General features: G+C 43.6%; 1 protein-coding gene across 1 annotated transcript in view; it reads right to left on the reverse strand.

Moving 5' to 3' along the window:
- Positions 1 to 7590: 7590 nt before the first annotated feature.
- The window catches only part of LOC101931484 (uncharacterized), a 28673-nt gene continuing 15159 nt past the window's right edge, over positions 7591 to 21104 (reverse strand). The window contains exons 3-7 of the mRNA XM_005295233.4: positions 20943 to 21065; positions 17281 to 17328; positions 15317 to 15432; positions 13689 to 13781; positions 7591 to 11017 (exon numbers count right to left, since the gene is read on the reverse strand). Coding sequence (XP_005295290.2) covers positions 10832 to 11017; positions 13689 to 13781; positions 15317 to 15432; positions 17281 to 17328; positions 20943 to 21065 — 566 coding nt within the window. The 3' untranslated portion in view covers positions 7591 to 10831. The remainder of the gene's footprint in view (positions 11018 to 13688; positions 13782 to 15316; positions 15433 to 17280; positions 17329 to 20942; positions 21066 to 21104) is intronic.

A 21104-nucleotide genomic window follows, 5' to 3' on the forward strand; every position in this document is an offset into this window, starting at 1 on the left:
GAATGCGGTGACAGGGACTGATCTGCACATTTTAGCATGGGGCCCCCTTTTATCTGTCTCCGATTATTCCTCGAGGATAAGAGCATTTTGTGCGAGGAGCAATGTATATAGGATGATGCAGCCAGTATAAAAACAGGCCTATGCTAGCCCTTGTTTTGTAGACTTTATTTGCCTTTGTGACAATGCTGATATTAAAAGAGTGTGGTCTTGAATTTGTCCCTTTGACTTTTTTTGGAAACATGCAAAATTCTTTGTACCATGCCACGAGCCTCTGTGTTTGTTTTGACCTGCATCAAGATCATTACAAGTAATACTTATTTTTATGTGAAAAATCAAGAGGAGGGAACATTCTGTCAGGAGAAAACATCAGAAGACACCTTTTTTGGCAGGGGATGCAAGTTCAGGTCATTGCTTCTGGGCTGGTAAGAACTAGGTGTCCCTCAGATGCAAGCACAGCCAGCCCTTGGGGAAGATGGAGTACCTAACATTGTTCACACATCAGTCCTTCTTCTGTCGAAGGAAGGGCTGCCTTTGAAAACAGATGATAAATTTGAGAATCCTCTCCCCTTCATTCAATCCTTGCTTGTATTTCATCCTCTCTGCATTTGTTCTTGACTGCTCAGTTTCTGTCCTCTCTCTCTTCACATTTTCCCCTTTTCACTCAATTTTGTCAGATTTTTTTACATTTTCCTTTCCTGCATTTTTGAGTCCCTTTTTTCCAACCCCTCCCTCATGTTTGGTGTCTGCAAGACAGAAGAAGTGCACTTACCAATGGAACAGCTGCAGAGGGACATTAACCAGCTTTTTAGTCAGTTTTCCTCAGCAGTTCTTGAGTGCATTTGCTGTGAAAACGGAATTTGCCTTACAGCACGCTATTTAGAGAACCTGACTAGAATAATAAAATCCTAGTAACTTTCATTTTGTAGCCAGCCGGTACATGCAAAGCACTGAAGTGCTAGTGTTGTTTGTGGCACTTGCTGGTGGGCTGAATTACAATACAATCTTTAACTGATCAAGTAGAATGCACCCAGCCAGTGGGCCAGAATTTTGATACCTATGAAGAAAAATCTATTTGTTAATAATATTGACTATCCCTGTAACCATATATACAACTCACATGTACAGTATTACCTGATTTATTTCACTAGGTATATTAGATGATGGTTTTTTAACATTATTGGAAGAATTTATTTCTACTGTGCATTGTTTTCTTTTATAAATACATGATTTAGTCATTTTTTCTATTGACAACTGATTTTGTAATAGGTGTTACACAGATGTGCAGAATTCAGTGCTTTATACAATGGAATGTGCTATGTTATATTCTGTATGTTTTAGAAATATGAACTAGGACTGTCGATTAATCACAGTTAACACACGTGATTAACTCAAAAAATTAATCACAATTAAAAAAATTAATAGCAATTAATCGCAGTTTTAATCGCACTGTTAAACAATTGAATACCAATTGAAATTTATTAAATATTTTGGATGTTTTTCTACATTTTCAAATATATTTATTTCAATTACAATACAGAATACAAAATGTACACTGCTCACTTTATATTATTTTTATTACAAATATTTGCACTGTAAAAATGAGAAAAGAAATACCGTATATACTCGTTCATAAGCCGAATGGAAGCACCAGAGAAGGGGGTCAGTTTATGAATTGGTATAGAGAGAGAGAGAGGTGGGACACAGCCCCTCCCCCCCCAACAGAAGGAGCAAGGAGAGGCAGCACACTTGTAGCGACACAAACAGCAGCCCTCCACTTTTGCAACTAGTTGCAGTTTCTGCCATGCAAAAGTGAAGGTTGCTGGACATGCTCAGTTTGCGTGAGCATGCTCCGTGCACCCACCATAGGGAATTGGGAGAGGGAGCTTTTTGTGTCATCACACCGGCTTGCCAGAGCACGGTGCAGCTTGCCACCTGGCCCAGCCTGGTGGAACACGCTGCGGCCGCACTGCCCAGGCTGCCGGAGCAGCCCCAGCCAGGCCAGAGACATCCTTCCCTGGCCCTCCCCAGACAAGGTGGGAAGGGATGGGATAGGGAGAGTGTGGGGGTCCCGGGCTAGGGGTGGGGTCATGTGGGGGGTGGTCACAGGGGTTACTCCCCTGACCCCCAGCTTCTCCCCCCCCAAAAACATTTCCCCACCAGTTGCTGTCCCAGCCTGTAAGGGTAATCATCTGGCGCGCCAGGACACTTTGTTTACTTAGGTTTACCTCCGTGCCTGCGGACGCTCGAGGTAAACAAACCATCTCGGACCACCAGCGGCTTATCCTGATGGCCCAGGAGCCAAAGTTTGATGAACCCTAAATTATAGGGTCGGCTTATGAATGAGTTATAAAATTTTTCCATTTTTACTTATCCATCTTGGGGGGGGGGTCGGCTTATAAACGAACCAGCTTATGATCGAGTATATATGGCAGTATTTTTCAATTATCTTATACAAGTACCATAGTGCAATTTCTTTATCGTGAAAGCTCAACTTACAAATGTAGATTTTTTTTTTAAATATATAACTGCACTCAAAAACAAAACAATGTAAAACTTTAGAGCCTACAAGTCCACTCAGTCCTACTTCTTGTGCAGCCAATTGCTAAGAGAAACAAGTTTGTTTAAATTTATGGAGATAATGCTGCCCGCTTCTTATTTACAATGTCACCTGAAAGTGAGAACAGATGTTTGCATGGTACTTTTGTAGCCTGCATTGCATGTTATTTACGTGCCAGATACGCTAAACATTCATATGCCCCTTCATGCTTTGACCACCATTCCAGAGGACATGCTTCCATGCTGATGACACTCGTTAAAAAAAATAGTGCGTTAATTAAATTTGTGACTGAACTCCTTGGGGGAGATTTGTATGTCTCCTGCTCTGTGTTTTACCTGCATTCTGCCATATATTTCATATTATAGCAGTCTTGGATGATGACTCAGCATGTTTGTTTTAAGAACACTTTCAGTGCAGATCTGACAAAACACAAAGAAGGTACCAATGTGAGATTTCTAAAGATAGCTACAGCACTCGACCCAAGATTTCAGAATCTGAAGTGCCTTCCAAAATCTGAGAGGTATGGGGTGTCAGAAATCTTATAAGAGCAGGGCCGGCCTTAGGCAGAGGCCAACTGGGCAAAAGCCCAGGGCACCATTATAAACAGGGTGCCTCTGGAGCAGGGGTGCCCTCCCCCTGCTGCTCTGCTGGAGTCTGCAGGCCTGCAGCTCCTGCCCCCTGCCTTGGAGCTGCCCCTAGCCAGCTGCTCCTGGGAGCTTCCTGTCTGCTATGCAGAGGGGGTGGGGGGAGGAGGGGCACTGTTGTCAGGGTGTCCCCACCCCCTCACCCAAAGCATATGCTTTAAGAGCTTTGCTGAATAGGGTTTTTAAGTTTTGATATAACTTACCAGCAATATTTGAGAATCTCTACTTTGAAAGTGAAGCAAAAAATGGTGAAGAAACTTGTGCATGAAATCAGTGGCAGCAGGGCCGTCCCTAGCCATTTTGGTGCCCTACTGTGGTGTTTAGATGCTGCATGTGATTATTAGAACTGGGAGCACTGGCTGTTGGGAGTCTGAAAGGACAGGAAACAGGAAGGAGGGGGGAGGAGTTGAGGAGGCTGAGTGAGAGTTAGAGTGTGCAGTTACAGCTTGGTAAAGAGATTTCCACTGTAAATAAAGTTTTGTTGAAGTTTAATACCTTGCCTGGGTGATACAACACCTATGCAGCCCCCTGACCCCAGCCCACTCCAATGGAGCGGAGCAGGCTGGGGCCGGGTCACTGCACTTATTGCCACCAGTGAGTGTGGGCCCGACCCCTGCAGCAGTCCTCAAGGGGGTGGGGGCGAGGCTGGGGCGGAGCAGGGGCGGGGGCTTTGGGGAAGGGGTGGAGTGGGGGGTGGGGCTGGGGTGGAGCGGGGGCTTTGGGGAAGGAGTGGGGTGGGGCTGGGGCAGAGCAAGGGTGGGGGCTTTGGGGAAGGGGTGGAGTGGGGGGTGGGGCTGGAGTGGAGCGGGGGCTTTGGGGAAGGAGTGGGGTGGGGCTGGGGCAGAGCAAGGGTGGGGGCTTTGGGGAAGGGGTGGAGTGGGGGCGGAGCAGGGGCAGGGGCCATGGGAAGAGGCAGAGCAGGGGCTGGAGCAGCATGCAGTTGCGCAGGGCACCAGGAAATGTGGTGCCCCATATTTCCTGGTGCCCTATGCAGCTGCGTACTTTGCGTATGGGTAGGGACGGCCCTGAGTGGCAGACTAAGGAACAGAATCTGGCAGACCTGACTGCCAGGCTCCTGCTCTAAACACTAGATTACATTAATCCTTTCCAGTTAAACAGAGGTTTGAATGGCGTGATTCCCTACCACATTGCTGTGATCTTTTTATGGTGAATGGATATAGTGGAGTGGGCTTACATCATTCCTCTCCATGAATGAAAAAATCAGGATGTCTCCAGAAGTTGCTGCCTGTTACTGGGAAGAGACATTCTCTCAGTGGCATAGTTATTTTGCTTTTGACAAAGTAATTATCAAAGTAAGAATTAAAACCTTGATGGTAAATGTTGATTTGGCTTTAGAACAACTTTTCCAATTAACTTCTTATTTTTTTCTTTGTTCCAGTACGCTTTAGTTACAAGTGTACTGTAAAGATCATAATGACTAATTGCCTCTAACAAGTTTCAGAGTAGCAGCCTTGTTAGTCTCCTGCCTCCAGGGGCAGCTCCAGGCATCAGCGCGCCAAGTGCGTGCCTGGGGCGGGAAGCCGCGGGGGAGGAGCGGCCTGCGGGTCGCCACGAGGGCGGCAATCAGGCTGCCTTCGGCGGCATGCCTGCAGGAGGTCCGCCGGTCCGATGGCTTCGACCGCAATTCGGCGGCGGGTACGCCGAAGCCGCGGGACCGGCAGACCTCCTGTAGGCATGCTGCTGAAGGCAGCCTGCCTGCCGTGCTTGGGGTGGCAAAATACATAGAGCCGCCCCTGCCTGCCTCTAACAAGAAGAACAAGTCAATTACCTGTTTTGTCAGAATACCAGACAGCAGCTTACATAAAATTACAAACCTCATCTCTTTGTTTACATGACATTTAAACAGAGCCGTCCTTAGGCATACACAGCTGCATAGGGCACCTGAAAATGTGGAGCATCCCTGGGTCTTAGTGTCCACCCTTCTGACTCTTCTTATCCCTGTTCTGACCCTTCCTTCAGGCTCCCACAGCTAGCTTCTGCTGCCTGGTGACTCTTACTCTGGAGAGGATCTTGTAACTTAAAAGTGAAAAAGTCTTCCAGCCTGCCAGACCTATTAGCACAACACTGAAAATGTTAAAGAGCTATTCAAGTGGTAATGAAACCATTTAACAGGCATTTGCCAACCCCCAGGTATATACTGTCAGTTTCTGAATTTACTGACAAAAACAGTTGTGCATTACTGTAAATATTTACTCGAAACATGTTGGTCTACAGGACCTTAGTTTAAAATTTGCTTTAAAAATATTTCGTTAGTGTGTTGCTGAAGATAATAAAATCACATCTCTAAAAAATCCTTGCAGAGAGCCCTTAAAGGGACAACACCCCTTTCCTGCCAGATAGCTGGACAAAGGAGTTTCCCTTTCTTTACTTCTGACTATTTGATTAACTTGTTTTAAGAGAACCCTCTAGCAAAATCAGTACCTTAGTAAGATATAAAATCCTTTGTTATGCCTAAAATCTTTGGAAACATATTTTTTATAAAAAAGAACAGGAGTACTTGTGGCACCTTAGAGACTAACAAAGTCTCTAAGGTGCCACAAGTACTCCTGTTCTTTTTGCAGATACAGACTAACACGGCTGCTACTCTGAAACCTGTCATATTTTTTAAAGTTGGTAAAATTTCATAAATATGTCTATTGTTATGGAGATCACACAAAGTAAATTAGTTCCCTTTTTCTAAAAGCAATGATCATTGTTATGAACACACTAAACCTCTGTGACTCATTAATTTAAAATAATATCTTTGTTTTAGTGAGTTTAAATATGTAGTAATCTGGAATGATTACTTTATGAAGGTTTAAGAGTACATTTAAAATATAAAATCAGCTTAGAAATACTGATTAAGAAAATGTAAAACAGAGAAGAGCTGCATCATGTATTCCATAATATTTAATGTTGCATTCAGCAGGACAGCTGACTTGCCCTTACTACAAAGTTTTTGCAAATAAATATCTGACAAGCTTTAGGATATATAAAAAAAACCCGTGATTGACATTTTTTATTCCAAAGTTTAGTGCTTTTAATTAGGTACCTTTTGCATGGCCACTCTTCACCTTCTGGCATGCAGTGGAAAACATGTTCCATTTTCTTTAGAAAGAAATTGCAGAAGAGTGTTTTTTTTGTTTTTCCAAATGTCATTTGCTTCATTTGGGTTCAGGGATTTGGCTGGAAGGGGGTGATCAGACACGGGGAGGGAAGAGAGCAGGAAGATAGTTGAGTGAGGGTGGGGTCTGGGCAGAGTGGGTGCGGGGCCTGGGGCAGAGCAGGGGTGGAGTATGGGCGGGGCCACTGGTGGGCTGGGGAGCTAGCCTCCCCAAGTGGCAGCTTCACCCACCACCCATGACAGCAGGTAAGAGCAGGTTGGCTCCCGCCCACCCAGTGCACACGGCAGTTTCATTAGGCAGGGGCCATATTCACAGAGCCAAATGCGCCGGCGCCGCACATTCTGTGTGAGGGAGAGGCTACGGGGGTCTCTACAGGGCACTGTGACTCTCCGCCACTGTAAGGTGGGCCGGGTGGCTCGGTATCCTTTGCTGCCTCATCCCTTCCCTCCCCACACCTGCCTGGGCTGTGAGCCCAGGCTGCCGTCGGGCACAGGGGCTCCAGTTTAATAATACTGTGTAGGGCCCCATAAATCCTAAGGAAGTTCCAATACGCTTATGAAAAGTGCCCAGTTTATTAAAAACATTTGATTTAGATGAAAAACTTTATACCAAATATCTGTTTGTAATAGTACATGCAAAGTAAAGTGATGTATATCACATTGTTGCAGGTCTACCAATAATATTTTCAGAACTATATGAAATTTTACAACTCTATTTAAGTATTGAATGCATAAAATATATATTTTTCATAATGTTAAAAGTTAGGGCTTATATTTTCAAAAGTTCCCACTAATTCTAGTTGCCTAACTTGAGCTGCTTGATTTGCACATGTGCTCTGCCTCAACACATCTGAAAAATCAGCCCCTCAGTAAATCAAGTTGGGCTCTCAGAATCACTGGGTACTTTTGAAAGTGTTGGTTCACACTTTTTGCATACATAAATTAGATCAGATTTCAGCAATTCACCTATATTACTATGAATTCTGTTTACAGATTATGTTAATGAAGTTACCATTTGCTCTGTGTTTTCTGGAAGGTTATAAGTGAAATTACAATGTCCAAAACCAATATCTATCTAAATCCTTACAGGAACTACCAATGCTGCGTTTTATACTTGCTTATTTCCTTAAACATAAAACGTGATTTAAAAAGAAAAAGCCTTAGTTTGTTAAATATTTGAAGTAGGGCTGTCAATTAATCGCAGTTAACTCATGCGATTAACTCAAAAAAATTAATCGTGACTAATTGCACATATAACAATAGAATACCAAATAAAATTTATTAAATATTTTTGGATGGTTTTCTACATTTTCAATATTGATTTCAATTACATCACAGAATACAAAATGTACAGTGCTCACTTTATATTATTATTTTTTATTACAAGTATATGCACTGTAAAAATGATAAACAAAAGAGTCTATGTTCGTTTTAAGAACACTTTCACCGCAAATTTGACCAAATGCAAAGGTACCGATGTAAGATTTCTAAAAATACCTACAGCACTCGACCCAAGGTTTAAGAATCTGAAATGCCTTCCAAAATCTGAGAGGGACAAGGTGTGGAACATGCTTTGAGAAGTCTTAAAAGAGCAACACTCTGATGCAGAAACTACAGAACCCAAACCACCAAAAAAGAAAATCAACCTTCTGCTGGTGGCATCTGACTTAGATGATGAAAATGAACATACGTCAGTCTGCACTGCTTTGGATTGTTATCAAGCAGAACCCTTCATCAGCATGGAAGCATGTCCTCTGGAATGGTGGTTGAAGCATGAAGGGACATCTGAATCTTTAGCGCATCTGGCACGTAAATATCTTGCAACGCCAGCTACAACAGTGCCATGCGAGCGCCTGTTCTCACTTTCAGGTGACATTGTAAACATGAAGCAGGCAGCATTATCTCCTGCAAATGGTAATCAACCTTGTTTGTCTGAGTGATTGGTTGACCAAGAAGTAGGACTGAGTGGATTTGTAGGCTCTAAAGTTTTACATTGTTTTGTTTTTGAATGCAGTTTTTTTTGTACATAATTCTACATTTGTAAGTTCAACTTTCATTATACTTGTATGAGGTGAATTGAAAAATATTTTTTTTGTTTTGCAGTGCAAATATTTGTAATAAAAATAAATATAAAGTGAGCACTGTACACTTTGTATTCTGTGTTGTAATTGAAATTAACATTTGAAAATGTAGTAAACAACCACAAATATTTAATAATGGTATTCTATTGTTGTTTAACAGCATGATTAATCGCGATTAATTTTTTTTAATCGCTTGACAGCCCTAATTTGAAATAGAAGGAGAGAGTGGAAAAAATGAGGCTGTGCATGTAAACAATCCAAGTGCAAGATAACTACATACTGTACATGTGGCACCACAATTCAAACTTTTACTATGGGCCCGATCCAAAGGCCATAGAAGTCAGGAAGAATTTTTCCAGTGACTTCAACTGGAAACACCTAAGACCAGTGAAGTAGCAGTTCCAGGAATTTAGCCACTAGAGGGAGTGTTTTGTACATGAATGGGACCATCATATTGCTAATATTAATCAGTGGCACAACAGGCTCTAGAGTCTAGAGGCACAGAATGAATCCAAAATACCTGCACTTGGAAGCACTTTTCAAATATTCAAACTGAATTAGGGTCTTTGTTCTCCTGCCATCTCTCTCAAAATAAATGTATTGTGAGATACTGTTGTGTAATGACATTTAGTTTAATTCATGGGTGTGCAACATAACAAATAGTTCTAGTTATCAATTAAAGTCACTCAAGTCTGTGTTTCATCCCATGGAGATTTCAAATCATGAAGACCCAGTGCAATGCACATTGAAGTCAATGGCTGTCTTTTACTGATTTAAATGGTGTCTAATCAGACACCTGGATCCATAAGAATTTTTAGTCAAAACGAAGGGGTTATGTCAGAATCTCTTAATTGTTTATTGAGCAGCAAAGTTCTTTGGTTTCTTCACAGGTTTGGCACACATTCTCACTATTTAAAGAGTATAACAGGGTGTTAGCCCAGCAGTAGCATTATGCATGGCTATGAGGGAAAATTAAGTTCTGTTTCTATTCTTGCATGGTCTCACACAACTTTGAAGCCTTTTCTACTAGAGAATTGCTTGGTTGCAACTTGGCCTAGTATGATTGAGTGTTCACATTAGGTTTCCTGCTTCAGGTGCACACAGTATATATATCCGCACAGAACATTCTCTGCAAATGTTGTGGGACCTGTGCATTGTTTCACCAAACCTGCAGTTCCAGGTATAGTACCCTGGAGCAGTTGCGTAACTTCTGATATTTAAGGCCTGGTTTGCTGTTGTGTAGTCATTTACACCAGAGCAAAATGAGTTTAAGCGGTTATGAAATCAATGGTAGTGTTTTACACCTACTTTACACTGGGTAAATAACTAAGTAAGGTGCTGGGAAATGGAGAATCAGAGCCATGATGTCTAGATCCAACTACTTCATATTTCTGGTTTGTTCCTTTGCCTATTTCAGATGGCTCTGTCCTGCACAAGACCTGCTGCAAGCCCAAGGTAAGAAGCTTGAGTTTATTCTTTGAATTCATTTATTCAGACACTTATTTCAATTTTTGTTTGTACTGTTTTGTACTTTGCTCTGTACCTGAGCTAAAGATTTCCTTCTCTATTGTGTTTCCCTCTAGGATCGAGTTGGGAATTGATCAGACCAAAGTTCACAGGGAGCACATCCTTCCATGATGCCCAATCTGCCCTCTTCCTGCTAATGCAGTGGGATTCTCAGGCCATTCAGCTGTTTTTTTTTTTGGTGGGGGTGGAAAGATGAAGAATGGGGGCTGGAGTAGCTTGGAAAGGTAAATGGATTTACTTGGGGGGTGGTAAAGAAGGTGGAATAGCTTTGCTGTTAGCCTTTAACTACTAGCCCTCTGTCCTTATGCTCTTTTTTTCAGATCTCCAGGGTGGGAGCAGAATGGCTGGTGTAGCAAAGCCTCAGTAAAGTAAGTACATTGTACACACACATTCACGTACATGTAGTGGCTGCTGAATAATTATTAATCTCCTTCATGGTTTTTCAGGTGAATTTATGTGCGACATTTAAGAAATACAGTTTCTTATTACAAAATGTAATATTAAAAGTGTTATCTTTTCTGTGATTCTCTCTTCCTATTTTTGGGTCCCTGCTGTTATGTTCCCCACTTCCTAAATCAGCCTCCTTTAAAGTATAAATATAATGTCAAGGAAAAAAAAGTTACCAAGAAATTGCTTTTTTTTTCTAAAACACTGCTAGCCATCCCTTCTCTAAGTTACATACTTCGCTCAGGTACAGTATATTTAAAACACAAAATAACCTCTCCCTTAGACATCAAAAATAGTGAATCATGAAACAGAAGCTATAGAAAAACTTGATACAAAACTAAGGAACTTAATCCCCCCGTGATCTCAATCTCCCTTCATTTCTATTTTGTATTGGCTCATTTCAGGGGCTGTGTACATACTTGAGTCATTGCAAGGTCTGGGGAACTATGTATCACACATATGCCACCTTGAAATAGAAGTCTTTTCCTGTATCAGCATCTGTTTCTTTCATCTTGCATAGATCAACGGAGTCCTTGTTCACATGAAGGTAGTAGTTCTGATCCTCATAACACTGAAACCTAACTGAATCTTCTTCGTTGTAATGCATGATGAACAGCTGGTTTTCTTGTTCAGTCAACTATGAAAAACACACAAAGTGATGCATGTATAGTAAGGCCTGTGTTTCTAAAAAATCTCTGCCGTGAAAAGTTAAAATAGAGATGCTGCTGACTTATTACATTTTTTAAAAATGTAATAGTCTCCCTTTATCAGGTGAAGTGCGTCTGTCAGTACAGAGTCTGAACCTCATGGAAGGCCTGCTCACCTTTAGGACAATACAAAGATAGCTGCGAAAAACTTTCCGGCCAGGTATCCAAGGCACTGGAGCTGGGTAGGCCCAAACACCTAAAGCAGTCTTCTACCACTGTTAAGAGCAGCAACATTTTTCCTCAGGGCCATTTCTCTGCTCAAGACCCTTTTTGTTTTTCATCTTATTCTTTTCTTAACTTCTCTTCATTCCTCTGCTGCCTTCAAGAACTGCCTCCAGCTGCTAATTTCAGGCCAAAGTTCTAAGAGAGGTGAAGACCATGCCACCTGCATCAGTGAGTGCACCTTCTCAGATGGGACTCATATGCTACACCTACCACTGCCAGACTCGCCCCTCCCTTAATGCTTTTGATACCATAACACTGAGAAGAGAAGGAGCAAGACAAAGAGCAACACACTGGTATGGACTTGACAGTTTCTCCCTCCCCCCATCACACACAGTCTGATGGCAGACTATTCCAGGCTCTGGTTCCAGTGAGTCCAGTGAAGGTTTCCCATCCCCACTCCTTTAAGACCATCTTTGTAAATCCCCTCCATTCTCTCAAGGCTGGGGTCTAATATCTGATTGGACACCCTGTATCACTGGAATTGGCTGGCCCTATACTACATACCACGAGATCCCAACTGCCCTGGTTTTACCCCATGTAGTTCCCGTGGGAACAGTTCCCTCTGACTAAGATCATCCTGACCTGGCATTTCTTTATTTACACCAATGGAAAAGCAAATTAAAGTGTAGTAGATACCTCTTAAAATTGTCAAAGAGACTTCAGACCTCTGAAAGCTTTGTCCTCCTCAGAAAGGGAAATTTTCCTCACCCTCTACTCCTTGGACTTCACTTTTTACTCTGTCTCTGATTGAGACTTGTTCCAGAAATGCAAAGCAAACTATTTACTAGGACTTCTGTCCTAGAAAGAGAAAGTGCTCCCAGGAACATCTTAAAATAGAAGGGGGGAAATAAACAAAACACAACCAACCTTTCCTGCAGTTCCTCTGTTTTCTCAGGTTACCAGAAAGATCAAGAGAGATCAAGTCAAAGTTACCATCACTCCTTTCTGGCTTAGGAGACATGCTCCTTCACGTATTAGAAATGGCAGCTGTCCATCTTGGTCTTTTTCAATTTCTCCAGACCAACTTTTCTGGGACCAGTCCTATACCTGAACCCATGCAGTCTGAAACTTACTGCCTTTAAGTGGAGACTGACATTTAAATTTGTCTAGACCTGAAAAAGGAGCTCAAAAAGCTTGTCTTTTCTGCCAAATGAAGTTGGTTCAATAAAAGCCCACCTTGTCAATTTAAATTTGAAGACCATTAAGTTAACCTGATTGTATCTTTGGGTGCTACCATAATATAACTGCTTTTGATAATAAACTAAGTTGTCTGAAACTTCCATTTTCCATTGGATTAGGATGTCTGTTTAGAGAAAATATGCCAAAGCCACCAAACTAATGTATTTTTGTGTGTTCACAAAATATCCACTATCCATGTCTACCTACAGGCCAGTTAAAAACAAGACTTTCTACACTGAAATGTGGTAAGCTGACACCCAATTGTCTGTTCACATTCACAAGATATTACAATGTTGTTTCATAGTCTTCTACTGATACAGATTTAAGTCGTAAGGTCCTGCAGTGGAGTAGTTCATTCTGAATTTCTGGTTTATGTTTAGTGTCTGTCAACTTCCCTTTTCTGGGTCTACAGCTTGTTAGATCCCAGTAGTTCTGACTTCAGATGAGTGCAGGGCTGGCTCCAGGCACCAGCTCAGCAAGCAGGTGCTTGGGGCGGCAAGTCGGGCTCTTCAACAGCAATTTGGCGACGGGTCCCTCGGTCCCTCTCGGAGGGAAGGACCCGCCGCCGAATTGCCGCCGAAGAAGAAAGCGGCGCGGTGGAGCTGCCGCCGATCATGATCGCAGCTTTTTTTTTTTTTTTTTTTTCCCCGCCACTTGGAGTGGCAAAAACCCTGGAGCCAGCCCAGGATGAGTAGATGCACTGCTCTTGAGAATGGGACAGTTTTGCCCCCCTGTAAGTTGGTCTTCTCATAAGCATATATCCATCAGGCCAGAGTCCCCGTCCTTTTCTTCTTTCTGTTCCAGCTGTGATGTGTATTTGCAATAAGGACTTTAGCTTTCGTACTGAAAGTCTCTGTTTGCTCTCATGTCTGGGCTTGCCCAACTCCAGTGCTCTGGAATTACTGTGGGAAAACGTCTCTATCTTCTAGGTTCTAGTCTAAGCCTAAAGGTTGACTCTGAACTGATGGATGCACTCCTAGAAGTTGACCACCAATTCACAGGTAAGCCATCGTTACTCTTTCACTTAATGTTAAAAATCAAAAAGAATAGAAATACGGGTAATTATTGGTGAAATGTAAATGATATCCATTTGTAGCAAATGGGATCGAAGCATCAGGGTTGTGCCCCTTGCACAGTTCCACCTATTGCATAGGTGTGTGCACATATACACACTTATTTGTCTTTCTGGCCACATACCTGTTTGGGGTCAGGAGCGCCACCTGTAATCTCTTCCATGCTGTGTCCTGCCACCATATGACCCCGTGGTGCCTTACCATTTGGATTCAAGACCTGTGAAGACAGCCACCAAAATTGGAGTTTCCCTTCCTATTCTGATCTGTATTAACCATGGGTTGTACATTCAATGCCTGACTAATTCTAAACAAAACTATCCCAATCCCTCTTATGGGAAATTTAAAGAATTTTTAAGAGACTTAGTGACCACCTATACTGCAGAATGAACTGGGTGGAGACCAGTTACAATAAGATAGTTCCTCAACTTGGTTCAAAACACAATTCCATCTTGCAGCATAGATGGGACTGAATCATGTTTTTATTATATTCCCATAGTATGTTACAGCTATGGGGACCTAATCTATGCCAATTGAGCTCAAGGAAAATGTTCATATCCTTCTGGAGGAGAATAGGGCCCATGGACTTTCTAATGTTGTCAGTTTTGAGAAACTTAAAACCTATTCATTGAAAGCTGGAACTATGTATGAACCATGTCAGGGAATGCTGAGGTATGATCTGGATCTTCAGAACAGTTCATTTACCAGTGACAACAGTTGTAGTGCAGGGTTCAAATCTTTCTAGATTCCATGGTACCCATTTCAGACAAGCAATTTGTGGACATTTAATCTCTGAATCAGGAAAATCCCTTGTAAGTACTTGCTCTCCTGTATTTTAATAGGAGTGCCTTTACTCATTCTCTCACAAAATGCTTTCTATAGAAAGTGAATTGTAAATTAAAAAGAAACAAAAAACAAAGTTTTTCAAATTTAACATGAGGAAGTGACACAGGGTTTGCCTACAGTAGGAAAAGCAGTCAGGGATAGCTATCCCGTTTCCCCTAGCATACATACCGGTTGACACTTTTTTGCCTCAATTTAGTTGGTTGAGATCCATCTTTAGACATCCTTCTGGAGTCAATCAGAACCAGTTAATTCAAAGTAAAAGTTATCTTATAACACTAGGGTAACTGAACCTTGATTGCTTTTCCTAATCTAGACAAACCCTCAATGGAGAACAACAACCACAAAATTCTAATTACACAGGGTAAGAGTGTTTAAAAGTGTTTTAAGTTTCTTTTCTTAGATCAATATTCCTCTATGTATATTGAAGCTCCAGTTTATCCCGAGAAGAGAATTCCACTTCCAAGCCCTCCTCTTTCACATGGAGTACCTTATGCCTCTTTTCCTCCCTTCTCTTCCTGCACACCACCTCTTGTTGCAGCAATTTCTCCCTCTCTAAAGGAAGCTACAACCTAGCTTCCCACACTGGGCTCAAATGATGTGCTACGAAGTACTAACATTTGCTTTCTAGCTTACTCGATGCTTTATATGCACTTTGTATTCTAAATCTCAGAGCACACCATATCACATAAGTGTGCTCTGAGATTTAAAATACATTACCAAGAGTAGCAGTGAAAGAGATAGAAGGCTGTGAGCATCCAAACACCAGAGCTCAGCACAAGCAGCTGAACTCTAATTTCCTTTAACAGGAGCAGGAAGGGACACTAAAGATTTTGGGTGAAACTGAAAAAGGATGAAGAAAGGCAAAGACAGTTTGATGAAAAGATGAAGGGCAAATATACTACTTCTTACCTTCAGACACAGTTGTTTCTTCTTCTTGCCCAATAGGAGAAAGTTATTTTTTGATCGCTGGGTCATGGTCACCAAATTTTTACAACGTTTTTTAGTGCTGTTTCTGGCCACCAGAGCTAAAGTATAAATTTAAAATACCGACTCATTTTTTTCTGAATTGAAACATAACTCGAAAATCTCCTGAAGAGGCAATATTCAATTTTCACTGCATACTGATAGACACAAGAATAGCAACATGCCTAAGCACTCATGATATTGACCACCTTTGTAAAGTACTTTGGGATCTACTATATAACAACCATGGCTTTAAATCCTCCTTCTAAAAGTGAATGATGTGTACACCATGTATTCTGAGTCCTATTCATGGGATGGTTGGATTGACTCCTATTTGAAATGACATTCTCTCAATAGCATAAAATCGAGGGAAACAATAGGGCAGTGCGAATTTTAACTAATTCTAACAGAAGTAGGTGAAAAATATCCATTTCTGTTGGCCATCTCAAGACCAAACACAAGGTTTAGGTTAAACTGGGAAAACTAATAAATTAAGGATCAGAAGCAGAAAGGATATGAACCAAGAATGCCTTCTACCAATTTATATGAAATGATAGACTGAAATGAGGATTATTGATTGGCTAGCTGCAGGAATTACCTAAGAGGGGTCCCACAAATAATAAAGTTCTTACTTTAAAAGGAATTCCAATAGTAAATAGAGTATGGCTAAATCCAACCAGGTCAGGCAGTATTTTTTCTGTTTAGAATATGTCTGTCCCCATAGTATCTGAATACCTTTACAAGTTCTACAAGACAGTGCAATTAAAGAGATTTTTGTTGTTGTTCTGGAGAGCTTTGTACTCTTTAAAAACCAATTGGAGTTAATGGACCAAATTCATCCTTTGTGTCATTCAATGAACCTCCGACTGGCTGGTGTGCACTCTGTGGGAGACCCCTGGAAGGAATTATGTCTGAGTCAGCCTTCTGGGTATTCTAACTACATGGAATCCCTCTAAAATCCTTGGTAGAATGTGGGGCACATTCTAGCACAGTCTATTTATATGCAGGTAAATCTAAATAAAGATAATGGCATTTAGATGGACTAAGTCTGCAAGAAGAAGGTATAAAGTACACCATTTAGTTGTGCCTCAGCAGGCAAATTATACTAATTTGAAATCTGGGAGGATATCTGAAGTAACTTGCAAGATATTTCAAGTTCTTTATCCTTGTGTTATACCCTTTCACTCAACGGGCCAAATTCAGAAGTGATGTGCAAATTGCACATCAGTGAGTGCATCTGCATATAAGGGAGCCATAAGACTGTAATTCACAGTCCAACAATCCAAAAGAGAGGAATATAGCAATAAAAGCAGCTGAAAGGAGGATGTAAGTTAAAGGAAGCTTTGATCCTCACTTTACACCTTCTTCCAGCTGCCCAAATGTTTGAAACACCACCTAAGATTCCCATACACATTGGTATTCTGGTGTCAGTAGATCGTAGGGAGTCTAATTTATATATCACCTTTGAATATGTTTGAAGTGGCCTACTGAAGCTTGAGCATGAGCTTGGAAGCCAAGAACTTGTTGTAAATATAGCACTGCCTCATTGAACATTGGAATTAAACAAATCATTCAAACTCTCTAAGCCCATCTATAAAGTGGGTTTAATAAGACTTCCCTACCTAACAAGCATTTTTGATAACTAATATTTGTATAGTGCTATATAAATGCGAAATATTATTAATGTTCTGAATATTAATATCAGTCTTAGCGGCGCTTTGATACTACAGTGATGAGCATTATAGAAAACCTTGAGATAGACAGGAATCTCTAAGATTAGCAACACTTTCTTATTGCATTACTAACTTTCTGTACTTCCCTTAAAGGTCCATGAAAAACCTTTTCAAAACCAAACTCTGACATAAACAAATATAGTTTTACTCTCTGGGCCAGAGTAACCAAAATCTTACCATAATTATTCGGTTTGTTGCTTGTGAATATGTCTAACCATGCAATATCTAAAATATAAAAAATATTTTTGCAATTAAACATACATATACCGCAAACTAAGATGATTTTACAAGTATTCTGCAAAAACGCAACATTCAGTTTTCCTGGAATATGCAGTAACAGCAATAGGCGTCATTTCCTTCTAAGTCTTGATCACTGTTTTGCATTCATATATACTTACAATGGTCTTATCAGCCACTTGCAGCAACTTGTAGGGTACGTGTAGATACACACGACAATGAAAGGCAGGCTGTGCCCACCCTGCAGTGTGTATCTGCATGCAGCAGTGAAAGGCTCTGGCAGGGAGAAGGCAGTGAGGAAAAGGCTCAGCACTAGGGAGCTGCTGGCCTTTTCCCACTGCCTCCCACTTGCCAGAGCCTTTTTTCCATTGCTGGAGCATTTCATTGCAGTGGGGAAGGGCTCTGGCAGCAGGGAGGCAGTAGGACACTATGTTGCTAAAAATAATGTAGAGGTGGGAGGCACTCCTTAGGCATGTAGACAGCCATGTAGGGTGTGGGTGCTGGTCTTTCGCTACTAGCTTAAGCAGTGCCTCACCATCTACACTGATGTTTATGCCTGTTCTAGCTGGGCATGCAGTGTCTATACTCTACATGCTGCCTTACGTGCAGGGCCGGCTCCAGGCACCAGCCCACCAAGCATGTGCTTGGGGCGGCGCCTGGAGGGGGGCGGCGCGGCAGGGCGCTCCAGCCCGAGAGCGACTGGGCTCGCCGCCCTCCCCGTGGCGCTCCTGCCGCCGGGGGCTCTCCGCCCTCCTCCCGGCGCTCTGGCCGCCGGGGAGAGCGGAGAGCCCCGGCCGGGCTCTCCGCCCTCCTCCCGGCGCTCTGGCCGCCGGGGAGAGCGGAGAGCCCCGGCCGGGCTCTCCGCCCTCCTCCCGGCGCTCTGGCCGCCGGGGAGAGCGGAGAGCCCCGGCCGGGCTCTCCGCCCTCCTCCCGGCGCTCTGGCCACCGGGGGCTCTCCGCTTTCCCCCCAGCGCTCTGGCCGCCCCGGCCGGTGGGGGATTGCTCGGCGCCCTCCCCTGCCGCACTGGCGGAGGAGGTGGGGGCGCGGCGGGTGGCTTTTTTGCCTAGGGCGGCAAAAAAGCCAGAGCCGGCCCTGCTTAAGTGTAGGCCTCCCTAAATGGAGTTGTGTACCATCTTTGTCCCGATATCTGTACTGGGGAGGAGGAGAGTATGACAATTGTATTTATTCATTGTCTTTTATAACAGAGAATAAATTCTTCAAGATAGAGGTCAGTAGTGCAGTGTGAGACTAATTTTGAGTTTTTAAGCACCAGTCTAGTAACAAGGGATAATGACTAAAACTAAGTAAACAGTAAATGGCTGTCCTGTTAATAACAAGGGGCCAAATTGTGACTAACTCTTATGTGAGTGTATAATGGTAGGAAGGTAGTTTGTGCTCCACCTTGCATTCCCCTCTCAGGGCGTGGCCAGAGTTGCAAACACTGTGCTCCTTCAGCTATTCAGAGTTACAATCTTTGCACCAGCCCCTCCAAAAGTCTATGGCTCTCTCTCTGCAATGGCTGACGTGGTCAGCGTGGAGGGGAGCACATGCTGCTCCCTTCTCCAGCATGGTGCAGCAGGTCTGCTTCCTGTGAACTCTGACTCTTAGAACTTTTGTTGGGGTGGTGCAGCTCTAGTAGGCATTGTGGAGCTGTAGCTAGGAGACACACTTTCACCCTAACTACGCAGGGATTGCTGGCCAGCATCTGACAAATTGCTCACCAGATAATGGGAAACCCTCCCATAGACCTACATTCAAATTCATATTTAAAAACTAATTATGGGCCCCATTCTCCACAGCTTATTTCCTCACTGTAGAAACTCAAGTTCCAAATTGCAGAGTTTCCCTGGAATACTTCCACTAACCCTATCTGTAGAAGAGTCCAGGAGTTCAGTGCTGTAAATCCACAGATGTCCCCAGTCAGGTTGGACCTTCAGCAATTCACTGGGCCTGACTCCCTCCCCAGCTCCTTGCATCCCTTGACAGCACATCTTGACTGTCATGTTCTTCTTCAGCTGCCTCTAAATCCCTGACAATGGGGCCTTCCGCTGTTCAGAGGTAGGATCAGATACAGGTCCTCATCTGGACTAAATGGACATAGCTCCCATGAGGGAGGAGTTATGCTCAATGACACCAGGTAAGGTGCTGGCCCTCCGTCTGAAGTGTCTTGCACTGTATAGGTCTCATAGTCCCGCCCCATCCACTCCCTCCTACTTCCCGCCCCCTGACTTTCCCCCCTCAGAACTCCCAACCCCCCTGTTCCTTGTCCCCTGACTACCCCCTCCTGGGACCCTTGCCCCTAACTGCCCCCCAGGACCTCACCCCCTACATAAGCCTCCTTGCTCCTTGTCCCCTGACTGCCCACCTAGGACCCTACCCCCTACCTGTCCCCTGACTGCCCCGACCCTTATCCACGCCCCCAGACAGACCCCCCCGGACTCCCAAGCCTATCCAACTGCTCCCCATCCCCGACAGGACCCCCAGAACTCCCGACCCATACAACCCCCCCGCCTCCCTGCCTCCCCCAGCCCCTCTCCACACCCCTGCCTTCTGACAGCCCCCCCAGAACTCCTGACTCATCCAACCCCCCCAGCTCCTTGTCCCCTGACCACCCCCTCCAGAGACCCCCCCCCCCATTAACTGCCCCCCAGGACCCTCCTTGCTCCCTGTCCCCTGACTGCCCTGACCCCCCCCCCCCCGCCCCCTGAGAGACCCCGGGACTCCCATGCCCCATTCAATCCCCCCTGCTCCCTGACTGCCCCCTCCAGAGACCCCTAGCCCCCCCCAGATCCCACCCCTTATCCAATCCCCCTGGCCGTGGACCCCTTACCATGAGCTGAGGCTCCTAGTCTCCCCGCGGAGCCAAATACTGCCACACGGGAGTGTGCAGCCCCGGCCCCCAGAGCACTGCATGTGCGGCAGCATGGCTCATGGGGAGGGGGGAGCATGTCTGACACCTGAGGAGCCCTAGCCCCATAGCGCTGTGCACAGCGGCATGGCTCCAGGGGAGGGGGGAGCATGTCTGACTCCCTGTGAAACCCCGGCCCCTAGAGCGCTGTGCGCGGCGGCATGGCTCCAGTTTAGAGGCACACATAGTGCAATCAGTGCTTTCACTCCCTTCAACACATTGTGGCTGCTCTACTCCATCATTATTTGTATTTTCTCCCTCTACCATTTCCTCCCCCAAAATGTCTAGCAGCTCGTCTTTGAATGCTAGCTGGGGTGTCATTTTTGTGCATTGATTAGAGAAGCCCAGACACAGGTCAGGAAGGAGTTAAATATGGTTGCACCCCACAGTTTCTTTATCTCCTTTTATTTCTCTTCCCAAGTGATTGTTTCTCCCCCTTTCCACCTACTGGAATGCAAACATGCCTTTTACTCTAGTGGCCAGTAAACAAGATTTTCATTTAAAATTATACAGTACTTACTTTAAGCCTGTTACTGTTTTTGTTCTGTAACTATCAAAGCATCATACTAGTGGGATCAAATGTTTCTAATGCCGATTGATAATACAGAGTAAGTGAAAGCGAGCACATGGAAATACATGAAAGTGCCCTGTAAGACAATATATATTATTTTGATATAGAAAGAGAAACTGTACCTTCAATGGATTGTGAATCCTCAATTGATATTTTATGACAGCCATTGTCGTCTAAATCAAAACGCAGAGTTTTTGAGTCCCTTGTCAGTATGTAACATTTCTTTCTGTCATAGTGTTGGTATGCTAGTCACAAATGAATTTCAGTTAGTTTTGCTGGTCACA

Source organism: Chrysemys picta, chromosome 6 (assembly GCF_011386835.1).
Source record: "Chrysemys picta bellii isolate R12L10 chromosome 6, ASM1138683v2, whole genome shotgun sequence".
Taxonomy (NCBI): Eukaryota; Metazoa; Chordata; order Testudines; family Emydidae; genus Chrysemys; species Chrysemys picta.